Consider the following 12316-nt stretch of genomic DNA (forward strand, 5'->3'; position numbering starts at 1 on the left):
AAAAAATTATTAAAAAAAAACAAACTTATGAATTAACAGAATCTGATGAAATTTAAAAAAATAAAAAAAAAGGAGAACCATGTTTGAATGTTGCATTGGCGATACTTTGCTTCAGAAGTGAGTATCAGAGAACTCACCACTAGTGAGCCTGGCATCCTTTATTTCCACTAGGCACATGCATGGAGAAGCTTTTCCATCCCATACAGAGTGATGAGAATAGTGCCCATGGAACCTCTGTGATAGGCAGGAAGGCCCTGCTGGTGGTTCTGACTCATTCAAAATAAGAAGCTGGGTAGATTGAATTTTTGATTTTTATTTACAGTACATAAGTTAACTCTACAAATCAGAAAAACTCATTTTCTGATCATACAAGAGAAGTGATCCACAATTTATGTACTATACTCCCAACCTGGGAGAAAGATGAGGCTTTTTGCTCCCGCAAAAGATTTAAAGCCTCAGAAACCCTATACAGGATTTCTATTGATAGAAACTGACTCCACAGCACTTAGCAACAACACCTCCCAGCCAATCAACACCAGCCAACTAGTTGGTGTCCAGTGGACTATGACTCACAGCATCCCTTGTGTATCAGAGTAGAACTGTACCTATTCCATGGATTTTCTTTGGCTGAGTCTTTAGAGGTAAATCACCAGGTCTTTTTCAGAAGCACCTGAGTTGTTGTTAAGTGCCGTCGAGTGGGTTCCATTTCATAGAAACCCTGTATAGATTTTTCCAGGAGTGGCTGGTGAGTTCTAACCACTGACCTTTTGGTTCAAACCGACCTTGCGGTCCAGTGTTTATCCTTCAGCTCCACACCAGGATTCCAGAATACCTCTGGATCCTCCCAACCCAAACTTTCCAACTTTTCAGTTAGCAGTCAAGCACGTTAACCATTTATCTCCCACTGTAGGAGCAGTTCTTAGTGATGGTGTGCTGTAGAGTCGGTTCCAATTCAGAGACCCTGTATAGGGTTTCCAATGCTGTAAATCTTTACAGGAACAGAAAACCTCATCTTTCTCCCGCAGAACAGCTGGTAGTTTCGAACTGCTCACCTTGAGATTAGCAGCCCGATTCGTAACCACTACACTACCAGAGCTCCTAGACTTAGCAGTTGTTGTTGTTGTTACGTGTCGTCGAGTCGGTTCCGACCCATAGCGACCCTGTACAGGGTTTCCGAGGGTGTAAATCTTTACGGGAGTAGAAAGCCTCATCTTTCTCCCGCGGAGCGACTGGTAGTTTCGAACCGCTGACCTTAAGGTTCGCAGCCCGATTCGTAACCACTACACTACCAGAGCTCCTTAGACTTAGCAGTAGTAACAATATTTTGTTTGTAACATTGTAGAGCATTAGAAACTAAAAGGATCAAAAAAACTATGTGTCACCATTACATTAAAAAAAAAGTCCTTTAAAAATTAATCACCTGGAAGTTTCATCTCTGCAGCTCTGGTATAGTTGATCCGTGTGCGTATGATCTCGGTGTTTTTACTTGACGAAATCTGAAGGAGAGTATCATGTTCCATAGACAAGACTGTGCCTGTTGACATTGCCATATTATAGTAGTTACTCAATTGGGTTCCAGCAGATTCAAGTTAAGAGCAGATTAAAGAAAAGGCCTAGTTAGAAGATAGATGTAAAGTAGAAACTCTAAAAGAGAAAATGCAAACCTGAGGATCACCAATCTATTTGAGTCAGGATCCTCTCTGGTTCTGACTGATGAAAGACAGCAAACAGCCCTTAGGTCTCAGTACATAACGCCAACAGCTACTTCAGTGGAACAAATAGATCTCCTTGATCATTCTTCAAAGAATAAAGTCATATGTGACTTGAAACTAACAAAAAAAAACTCCACAGTTTTCAAATGATAACGAATTGCCACCTTTAACCTAATGCAGGGCAACAAATGCAAAACATGCCAAGACACGTCATAGGAAACTATATTTCTCTATACTTTTAATGCAAATTTTTATATAAATTTTTAAATATAAACTCCAGGTAAAATGCTTTACTCTTACCACACACACAAAAATAAACCAGTCAGTGCCAGGTCAGTGCCTACTCATGGAAACCCCATGTGTGCCAGACTAGAACAGTGCCCCAGCAGGCTTTCAATGACTGACTTTTTGGAAACTGACTGCCAGCCCTTTCCTCAGATGTGCTCTGGGTAGATACGAACTGCCAACCATTTAGTTAGCATTTGCACCACCCAAGAGCGTCATGCCCTGTCAATGAACATAGAGAATCTAAAAAAAATTTCATCTCCAATATTTTGGAAGCATAGACAGAAAGTACATGTTTCAAAATGTTATCAGACTTTTGAGCCAATCATCTGCTAACTGGTATAATGATTTCTATAATAATTGGCCCTTAGAATTTTAAATAAAGAAACCCTTACTTTTCACGGGTCATTTTTGTTATAACGGTTTGGCACAACAAATACCAATAACTTACACAAACCTTGCAGCCCCATTGGAATTTTGCTTGGATCAAGTGTTGGCAAAGATACTGTGATGCTACTTCAAGTGTTCCAATTGCATACCCACTCCATTGATTGTTTCTAGAAGTTAATAATCATAAGCAAACACAAACATAAAGCAAAAAGTAAACGAAACCAGCTTTTTTCTTCTTCGCCTTTGTCATAATAAAAAAAGGAAAACAAGTGAAACTGATAGCAAAGACAAAATGGCACAGATGTACCTCTAAAGAAAGTTATATAATGTCATTTGAATTATTTGTGGCTCTTAATGTATTGAAAACTGAATCTGGTCTACCTGCTTAACAATTATATGGGATACAAAAATGTTCATGTTCTCTCCTTCAATTCCAGACAGTTAAACTTCTAAAAAAAATTTTTAATATGAGAAATCAGACAATTTCTTTTTAAGGTTCTTTTTACTTTCTGCCTTCCCTTTCAATGACTCTCTGGATGGCACCAACGACTAGGTACTCCAGTACCTGCTGAAAGGTTGGCAGTGAGAGCCATCCAGAGGTGCCGCATAGAAAGGCCCCAGGACCTGCATCTAAGACTGTGGAGCGGTTCTACTCTGCACACATTGACTTGCGGGCAGCCGCAAACAATAGCAACCTCCCTTTCAGATTTCATAAATTGCAACTATTCTTAAGACTTACTCTTGGCATTCTCAAAAATACATGTCACCTTATAATGAATAATATCACAAAATTTCCTATCACAAAATTCTATCAGTGTAATTTTTTTTTTTTCAGTACTAAAACTATAAAGAGTTTCATATAAAATTGAGATCTTTTTGGCACAGAATCTTAAACTTAATCGTAATTTTCTAACTACGAAGCAGTGCTTCCACTAATCAATTTGGGAAAGTTTGTGGTCTGAGTTGCACTTGGACTTTGGGGGTTCAAACTACCCTCCGTTTCATGCACAACAATCTAACAATATTCCAAGATTTTAGAGCATGAGAAAAAATAGGGGATTTACTCATACTGTTTGTTGTTGTTGTTATGTTGTTATGGAGTCAGTTCCTACTCATAGCAACCTTGTACAGGGTTTCTGAGGCTGTGTAAATCTTTATGGGAGCAGAAAGCCTCATCTTTCTGCCGCGGAACAGCTGGTAGTTTCGAACTGCTGACCTTGCGGTTTGCAGCCTGATTTGTAACCACTACGCTACCAGAGCTCCTTTACTTATCCTGTTGGTGGGTGGAAAAAGGAGTTAAGAGAACCACTGCTCATATTTTCTAGCTACTGTGTCTTTTTCTCTAATTTATTCGAGTTTCTTCCAATAATACTGTGGACATGTGTATCTTTTGATGTATCTCCAGTGTGAAACCAAAGTACCATCTGAGTAGCTTCGTTTAATAACTGAACCCAGAATTTAGAGTCTTATTCCAGTCAAGTTTTAAAGAAGGATTGTTGAACAAGTATAACAGGACAAGAAAATATGCATTTTAAAAGAGACAGATTTAAATATTTTTCTTTAATGATTATGTTCCACTTATTTTTCTTTCTGCTGTACTTAAAAAGGTACTCAGGTGAGCAGAATCCATTTTATATGAAAAATAGTTGTACTTTTTGAGCTGGAGAGGTATCGAGTTATGGCCTAGAGCAAAAAAATGCAGAACTCCCTTGTTCTCCAAAGTGCTTCCTGAAATCATCTGCAAAACCTGAAATCTCATTGGGATAGTGTTTATATAATCCTCCATCCTTATCTGTGTGGAGCCTATGGCCTGGATTCAAAGTTCTAGAACACTCTAGAGGAACATTCTTGTAAAGCAGTGGTCATTGATGGGTGTGAAAACCGTCTCCTGCATCCTCCTGCAAGTATTGCACACTATAAAACCCACCAACTAAGCTGTAAACAAGTGCTTCCTCAGTTCCCCACATTCCACATGAGGCCCAAGGAACTCTTTCAAAGAGCTGCCACCAACTCTGTCAAACACTGGAAGATGGTTTCACCCACACAACTTTTTATCTTTGCAGCATTTAAACAAGGGAAGATGGAATTTACAGGTCACAACCACACACACAACAGACAGAGGAACATATTCAGAATCAGTTGACTTTGATCATTTCATAGGAGTATGGTGGCCTCTCATCTGTGCCATGGGAGCCAGACATTTTATCTGCCTAGGTGTTCTGACTGTTTTCCTAGTTTGAATCTTTGATTTTCTCTACACCACACTGTAGTCTTCCTTTATTTATTTATTTATTTATTTATTTTACTTCTTTAACTCTTCCCGCCCCCCCCCCGCCCCCCCAGGATGGGAAATGCCCCTTTCCTGAATTGAGGGGCCCACCACCTTCCTGGAGCTGCCCTTTAACTCTTGGAAAGATGTTATATTTGTAGTGCCATTCACTTGAAAACTAATTATATATATATATATATATATATATTTTGCATAAATAAAATTTGAGACATATATGTATATATTAAATTTTTCATCAACAGGGATGTTAAAAATTTCAAGTTCTGTCATTCAAGTTCAATAAAGGCACACTATTTTTTTTTTGTTCTTTTTTCCCTTTAGGTCTACAAAGAATGCAATTGCTAGCAACAAGTCATAAAAGATACTTTATGAGACTTTTTTTTCCCTTTGATTTTCCTCTTCTTAAGATAAGCTTTCATCCCATTAATCAATGGCATGGCTCTACCACCCAAAGAAAGATCCATAGAGAGTTTAAATTGTATTCCATTATTGTCAGATCTCAGAGTAATAAACTACAGCTGTGTGAGATTCATCTCCCAGGTTTGCTTTGGCTATTCCCATTAAGGCTTCTCACTTCCAAATCTGGCTTTGCGATTTCCAGGCTCCGATGCCCTCCGGACCAGCCTTGGCGGTGGCTTAGGTCGGATGCCTTCAGTCAAACTTTCTTCCCTCACTGGGACAATCTGGCCTTTGGAGAGAAGGGGCTGCCGCAGTACCCCTGGAGTCTGGATACCTCCCTCTTTGCTGTGGGGAGGTAAGGGGCTGCAAGGCTGTACTCTGTTGGAATCTCCTTCAACCTCATTCTTATATTCCATTTTGTAGGGCTGCTGGGCTTTCTTTGAGAATTGTTCTGGCAAGTAGCGCCTCGTTCGCGGTTGCAAATTGAGCACGGTGGTCCCAGTACCTGTGTCTGAGTCGCTGCTGTTGCCATCTACCATAGAACAAAAGAAGGACAATGTGGGCATTTTAGAGAGAAGGTGTTTCACCTAACAGCACATTACTCTGTGTAACTATTATGCCTTCAGGCTCAGGTGGGTGGGGTAAACCACCCTCCACGCACTCCAGTTCTAGCAGAGTGGTCTTGGGTGTGGTACACCATCTTTGTTGTTTGCTGTCAAGTGCCTTCAAGTCAGTTCCCACTCATAGCAACCCTATATAGGGTTTCCAAGGAATGGCTGGTGGGTTTGGACCAACGACCTTTTGGTTCACAATCCAGTGCTGATGCTACAGCATCACACCAGGTGTGGAGTGCTTACATTGTCTTTGTAAGCATTCATGTCCACAATACTAATTTGGAAGAGCTTAATATGTGCCAAGCAGTATCCTAAGCACTTTAAAATATATTAACCCATGGAGTTCTCATCATCATCCATTTTAGGGATGAGGTAACCAGGGTTCAAAAGAAAAGTAGTACGTGGTGGATGGATGGACACAATGGCTGCAGTAATGGGCTCAAGAGGAACAGCAGCTGTGAGGATAGCAAAGGACCAGCAAGTGTCTTGTTCTGGGTGCTATGAGTTGGTACCGACTTGATAGCACCTAATAACAACAACAATACGGCCTGGCAGGTGGGGCTATATACGTTCTCACCCACCCCACAGGTGTGATCCAAGGAGACAGCATATTGAAGAAATTTAGCGCTGTGTCTGGTACACAGCAGTCTGATATAAAACCAGTTGTCATCAAGTCAACTGCAACTTACGGCAACTCCCACGTGTGGCCCACATAGTAGAACTGTGCTACACAGGGTTGTCAATGGCTGGGTGTTTGTTTGTTTGTTTGTTTGTTTGTTTTTTGGAAGTAGATCCCTAGGCCCTTTCTTTTCTTCTGAGGTGGATTCAAACCTTGAAAGCTCATGGACTTCCACCAGGGCCTCCAAGCACTCTGATAATTAGTTGCTGTTGTGAAGATTCTTATCTTAATCTGGAATCACATGCACAGCTTTGCTTATTAAATTTAAATTTTCATATAAGGGGAAGATGATACCCAAACAAAGGGAGAAATAAAGATCAGGGTCAAGGGAATACCAAGATTCAGGTTGTGGGGTACCGTGGGTAGGACAGTTGACGGGGTAAGATGTGTCTCACCAAGTGCGTTCCACCAAGAGCTGAGAGAGAACATTTGTGATGGAGACAACATGGGCCAGTATTCTAAGTGCTCAGTGCTCTCTTTTGTCCTTTCCTTGTGCCCTTCACCATTTCTCACCCACCTTCCTGCCCTTGATCATTAACAAGACTTTCTTCTGCTCCATTAAGTAAGTGAACATGAAATCCTAACATAGTTCTTTCGGGGTTTCACAAAACATGACTTCTGAGTCTACATCAAGTTTATGACAAATAATTAGATGGTGGTATTAAGCTTTACAATATTTAATAATTATAAACAGAAGTAAAATATATGGTTGCCTTGGTAAAAATATATTAGAATTACTAGAAAATTAAAATATTTACTTATTTACAATTTTCTATTTGCCTCTTGACTAAACACAGTGGTAACAGTATTTACTATTGCTTTATCAAATATGAGGAGACTTCAAAAAGTTCTTGGAAAAATTCCATGATCTTTTGATTCCATTTTTCCATGAACTTTTGGAAGCCCCTCTTAAAATCATTATGAGGAATAACCGAATTATTTATAATGAATTCCATTTATAATGTAAACAATACAATGTCAGTAGCAGGTTGCCAGATTACTATTTTACACTTGTAAGCTATTGATCTCAAAGACGTTAATGAAGAAGAAGAAAAGGAAAGTTTCTCTTTTATAAGCAATGAATTTGAATTTTTTGTTCTAAGTGTTATTCATTACCTGCATTAGAAAATTTATTTTTCTTTTGTAGCTTTTCAGGAAGTTTTGTATTTTTAGGTAAAGATAAATATCGAGACGTTGATGTAGAAGCCTGCAAAGGAAATAGAAAAACCATCATTTGACTACAAAATTAACTTTACAAAGTTATAGAGACACCTGTTTCTAAGAGTATTACTAAAACTACTTAAAACTTAAAAGGGAATAAAGAATGTGAAAAAATATAGCATATTTGAGTTATATTTACTTCAATAGACTTTGAAGATGACAGAATCACCACCGCTATTACTATAGCTAATTTACTGCTATTTCAAATGCCAGTCTATGTTTTCTTTAACGTTTAATGTTTTTTATGCATAAAAAAAGATAATTTTGTTCACATATAACCATTTGGATCTCTGGCAACCCAGCTCAGAAAATTATTAAAAATAAATGCAATGGCTGCTATGACAGACAACAAAATGTATCATTGAAAAAAGGCCAATCTACTCACAATGCCCTGCTGTTGTTGTTCAGTGCCATCAAGTCGGTTCCGACTCATAGCGACACTGTATAGGGTTTCTGAGCAGTGTAGTGCTTATACCCTAGACCAAGTAAAATGCAGAACAAACCACACCATGAGTGCTCACATCTCCCCAGCCACTGCGGTCTTCTCACAGTTCCTCAGGGAGCACACCTCAGGGCCTTTGCACTGGCTGTTCTCTCCCCTTGGAAAGCTTAACTATTACTCTCCAAATGAAACCTGACCCAGCCAAACTAATTAAAATTGTAGCTTGTTTGGACTCCTCCCTGTATTCACAAGCTCCTTCCTTGACTCTATATTTTTGTTTACTTTTTCTATATTGCTATCTATCATAACATAATTTACTTAGTCTATTGCTTTTTACTCCTCCTCTAGAACAGAACACAAGCATAGGAATGAATCTTCTTCAGTTTTGTTTAGCGAGTTTTTCCAAACGCAAAGAACAGTGTCTAGAACATAGTAACTGTTAAAAAAAAAAAAATTGGAAATAATTTCTAATGAAAAATTTCTAATAATTATTTTCTAATGAATTTCATTCCAGAGTTAATCCCATCCCAGAATCAGTCCCCAGTTGAAACAGCTGTTGGCTCTGCTAACGGGAGCCCTATGCATTCTAGTGGCACAAATTCTGGTTACCCTGCGATCTCGATTTAAGCTGTTATCTTTCCTAATGCTTTCTCTCAAACTGTGGCGTCGGCGGATGAGAATCTCTTTGGCTTGTCGTTCACTCGTATCGGCAGTCAGATTGTGTCTGTTGTATGAGAGAGTCTGAAATGAAAACACATAAGAGACATTTTAGACAAGAACTGATCAGTCCTCTAGACTTTTCTAAGTTTTATCATGGGTCTTTGGCTTTGTACCTGTGCAGAGCAAAACGACAAGTGAAAGTTAACAGTAAAAAAGACAACTTCCTTTCAAAATTGGAGGGTCCACTTTGCCTTCTAATAAGAGCCGGTGAATATATTTTTCATGAAAAAGTGCAATCATTGTAAATTAGGAAAATGACTGAATTCCCAAAGTGGCTTTGTCTACATCAAAGCACTTTGTATGTATTCAGTCAGCACTTTACAATACCAACAGCAAAGCACATGGGAAAAAAAATCATCTTCATACATTACTGAGGAGAGATTATTAATATATATATATATAGTAAGACACACCAAAACCAAACCAAAACCAGCCAACAACAACAAAAAAAAAACCTCTTGAAGCCACTTGGTGGTGCCCTATCCTTTAGATTCCCTTAGAATGCTTCCTCTTTTCCACATGGTTAGCAAATGTAAAAGAGGAAGCTGCTGCCAACAGTGATTAGCATCTCTGAGGATTTGAAAGGGAAAAACTGTCTAAATGAGATTTGTAACTGGATTTTTTAGAGTTTTAAAAACTATCTAGATATGTTTCCTAAAATAAAACTTAATTAGTAATTAAGTTCATTTCTTGATAGCTAATATGTATACCTTGGGAATATCCCCATCTACACACCCTCGGAAACCCTGTACAGGGTCGCTATGGGTCGGACCCGACTCGATGGCACTTAACAACAACAACAACAACAACACTAGGCCCTTAAGAAATATGCAATAGTAATACTGAACAAGGTTCAATTCCTACTTTCAAAAGCTTACTAAAGCTAATAAAATAATATAAAACATATGATTTAATGCTGAAATTATGTGGTAGGAGGTCTAAGTGCTACTCCATTTTAAGGTTGTGGATGTTGTTAGGTGCTATTGAGTCTATTTTGACTCAGAGAGACCCCATGTGATAGAGCAGGACTCTCCCCTAGGGTTTTCTTGGCTACCATGTTTACACAAGCAGGTCGGTATCAGGTCTTTGTACTGAAGATTCACTGGGTGGGTCGGACCCACCAACCTATCAGTGAACAACTGAGCTCTTATGCATTGTACCAACAGGGCTATAACCCCTCTTAAAGTGGAACTTATCTATAGCCTGCTAGTTTCTGGAGAGACAGTAGAAATTAGAGGACACGGGTTGACTGACAGGCAGCAGGGGGATAGTCGAAATGGAGATGGAGAAGACAGGCAAAGGGATGAAGACCAACCTAGAAAGCATTTGGGGAGGGTTGACAAGGGACGTATGGAAAGTAAGCTGTATAAAATGGAGTTTGGAAACAAGAGACCCCAAATTCTGAAAGAATAGCTTATTCTGGAAGCCCCAGCCATCATTCTGTTTTGTTCAAACAGGAGAATGCTATCATTAAAGGGGGGCTTTAGGGGCAATGATAATGTAGAGTGGAATGGAGAAGGATTTGGGGAGGACACATTAGGAAGCTACAGAAATGAGTCAGACATGAATGAAGAGGGCTTCTAACAGGCAATGTGACCGTTGTGATATTCACCAAACAGGTGCCTCAATTTCTTCATTTATAAAATGGAGACAGTATTATTGCCTATAGCATGGCTGGCTAGAGGTTAATGTATCTCATGCAATGAAATGGTGTGTTGTTAAAGAGTCTGTGGAGTTGGCTCTGATTCATAGTGACCCTCTATCGGGTTTCCGAAGCTGTAAATTTTTACAAAAGCAGAAAGCTTCATCTTTCTCTTGTGGAGTGACTGGTGGGTCTGAACTGCTAACCCTATGCTTAGCAGTCCAGTGGTTATCCTTCAATCACCAGTACTGCATAGTGTACCAGAATAGAGCTCAGTAAACCATATGTACATATTAGCTGCATTTTTAGCAAATTATTAGCAGTGCTTATGATGGAAATGAAGTAAAAAGAAGTGATTCAAAAGGTACATTATAGGAAGGAGGGAATACAGAACTTTAGGAATAACGGGGAAAAGTGAATACATTTGAAAAGTCTAAAGTATAACCTAGTTTGGATGGCATGCTGATCAGAACCAGGCCAGGTGGAGATAAAGAAGTTTGATATAGGGACTACGCATAAATAGCTACAATTTGGTGAACCAGACCATTGCTTATAGATGTAGCTGCTCAAAATTGCAACCAAAAGGGAAGGATTCTTCATATCAAGAATCAAGCTTGCAAGGTTTCTGGTTTTGGCGGGCAGCAGAGACAGCCAGGTAGGAAAGGCTCCGTGGGGGAGGGATAGAAAACCCAGAGAAGCTCCGCTCACGCAACACCAACAGAGCTCTGGATCTAGCATAAGATACAGGGCTTCGGTTTCACACACTCGCAAGTGACAAACATCATGATATAAAGGAAAATACTGAGAGTTAAAAAATGCTTGAGACAGGACTCCCTCTGCGGCCACCCGGCCTGGGCAGAGTTCAGCGGGTGGGGCTACAGCCAGACCAGCACAGGGAACTGGTGCTAAAATTGGCGCAGTGACATTTGCAAAAGGAGGTGTGGGGGATACTACACATTTTTTCCTCCTCTTCCCTGTTTCACCTTCTTTGCCCAGCCTGGATGCCTTCAGGAAGGTGGATGCACACGCTATCCCCCCGCCCCACCCCCAAAAAAAGTCCAATGCTGAGTCCATAGTTTTCCCATGGCACAGAGAGAAAGAGCTTGGTGGCTGTTTATGATATCAGCCTGTGGGTCCCTGCCCTAAAGTTAACTTGTGTGGGACACTTTACTCAGGCCTATACAGCAAGAAAAAACCTGGTCTGGTCTGATAGACAAACCATATCAACAATCTGTAAAACCCCAACATAAAAGGATGCAACTATCTCGAGAATTATGCTGTACACACGCAGATACCTAACTGACCTTCAGAAACAAAAATAGAAGACAATCTTTCTCCCATTAACTTCTCAATATCTATCTGCACACCTCTATGGTGGTGACTAGAGGAGGGGCCTGAGAGAGCAGACACCCCCACCCACTGGTGGAGGCTTCTACAGTGCACATACACTGCCTGTATAGCAAGGCGACTGGACAGTCGGCCACAGTTTTATTTTTGTTTCAAAGTGGTGGTTTTTGTCTCTGCTTTTATATTGCTTCTGTTCATGGTCCTTTTGATGACAAATTTTTCCTGGAGGTGGAAGCTTTTTCTCCCTATGTTACCCAAGAAGAGTCAGTCATTGTGGCCAGATAGCCAAGCCACAAGCATACCCCATAATACTCCACCACTGAGACAAGAGCCAATAACAGTTGTTAAGCATTGCATACAAAAAGAGAAACCTATATTCTGATCATATCCACCAGGAGACACCTACTAAGCTTAATAACACAACAATAAACATGCATTTGAGCACTAAAAAACCACATAATCACTGGAAATGACAAACAAAAAAAAAGATCTCAAAACATGTCCAAAATCAGAAAAGAATAACGAAGACAAATGTGCTGGAGACAGACAAAGGCTCCCCAGAAGAGGCAGAGCAG

The 12316-nt window shown here is 39.9% G+C and overlaps 1 protein-coding gene across 1 annotated transcript in view; it reads right to left on the bottom strand.

The window, feature by feature from the left end:
* Positions 1–5098: 5098 nt before the first annotated feature.
* Positions 5099–12316, bottom strand: part of SLC9A2 (solute carrier family 9, subfamily A (NHE2, cation proton antiporter 2), member 2) — a 154678-nt gene continuing 147460 nt past the window's right edge. The window contains exons 10-12 of the mRNA XM_006870731.1: positions 8642–8773; positions 7486–7576; positions 5099–5608 (exon numbers count right to left, since the gene is read on the bottom strand). Of these exons, the coding sequence (XP_006870793.1) occupies positions 5238–5608; positions 7486–7576; positions 8642–8773 (594 nt within the window). The 3' untranslated portion in view covers positions 5099–5237. The remainder of the gene's footprint in view (positions 5609–7485; positions 7577–8641; positions 8774–12316) is intronic.

Source organism: Chrysochloris asiatica, unplaced genomic scaffold, assembly GCF_000296735.1.
Source record: "Chrysochloris asiatica unplaced genomic scaffold, ChrAsi1.0 scaffold00150, whole genome shotgun sequence".
Lineage (NCBI taxonomy): Eukaryota > Metazoa > Chordata > Mammalia > Afrosoricida > Chrysochloridae > Chrysochloris > Chrysochloris asiatica.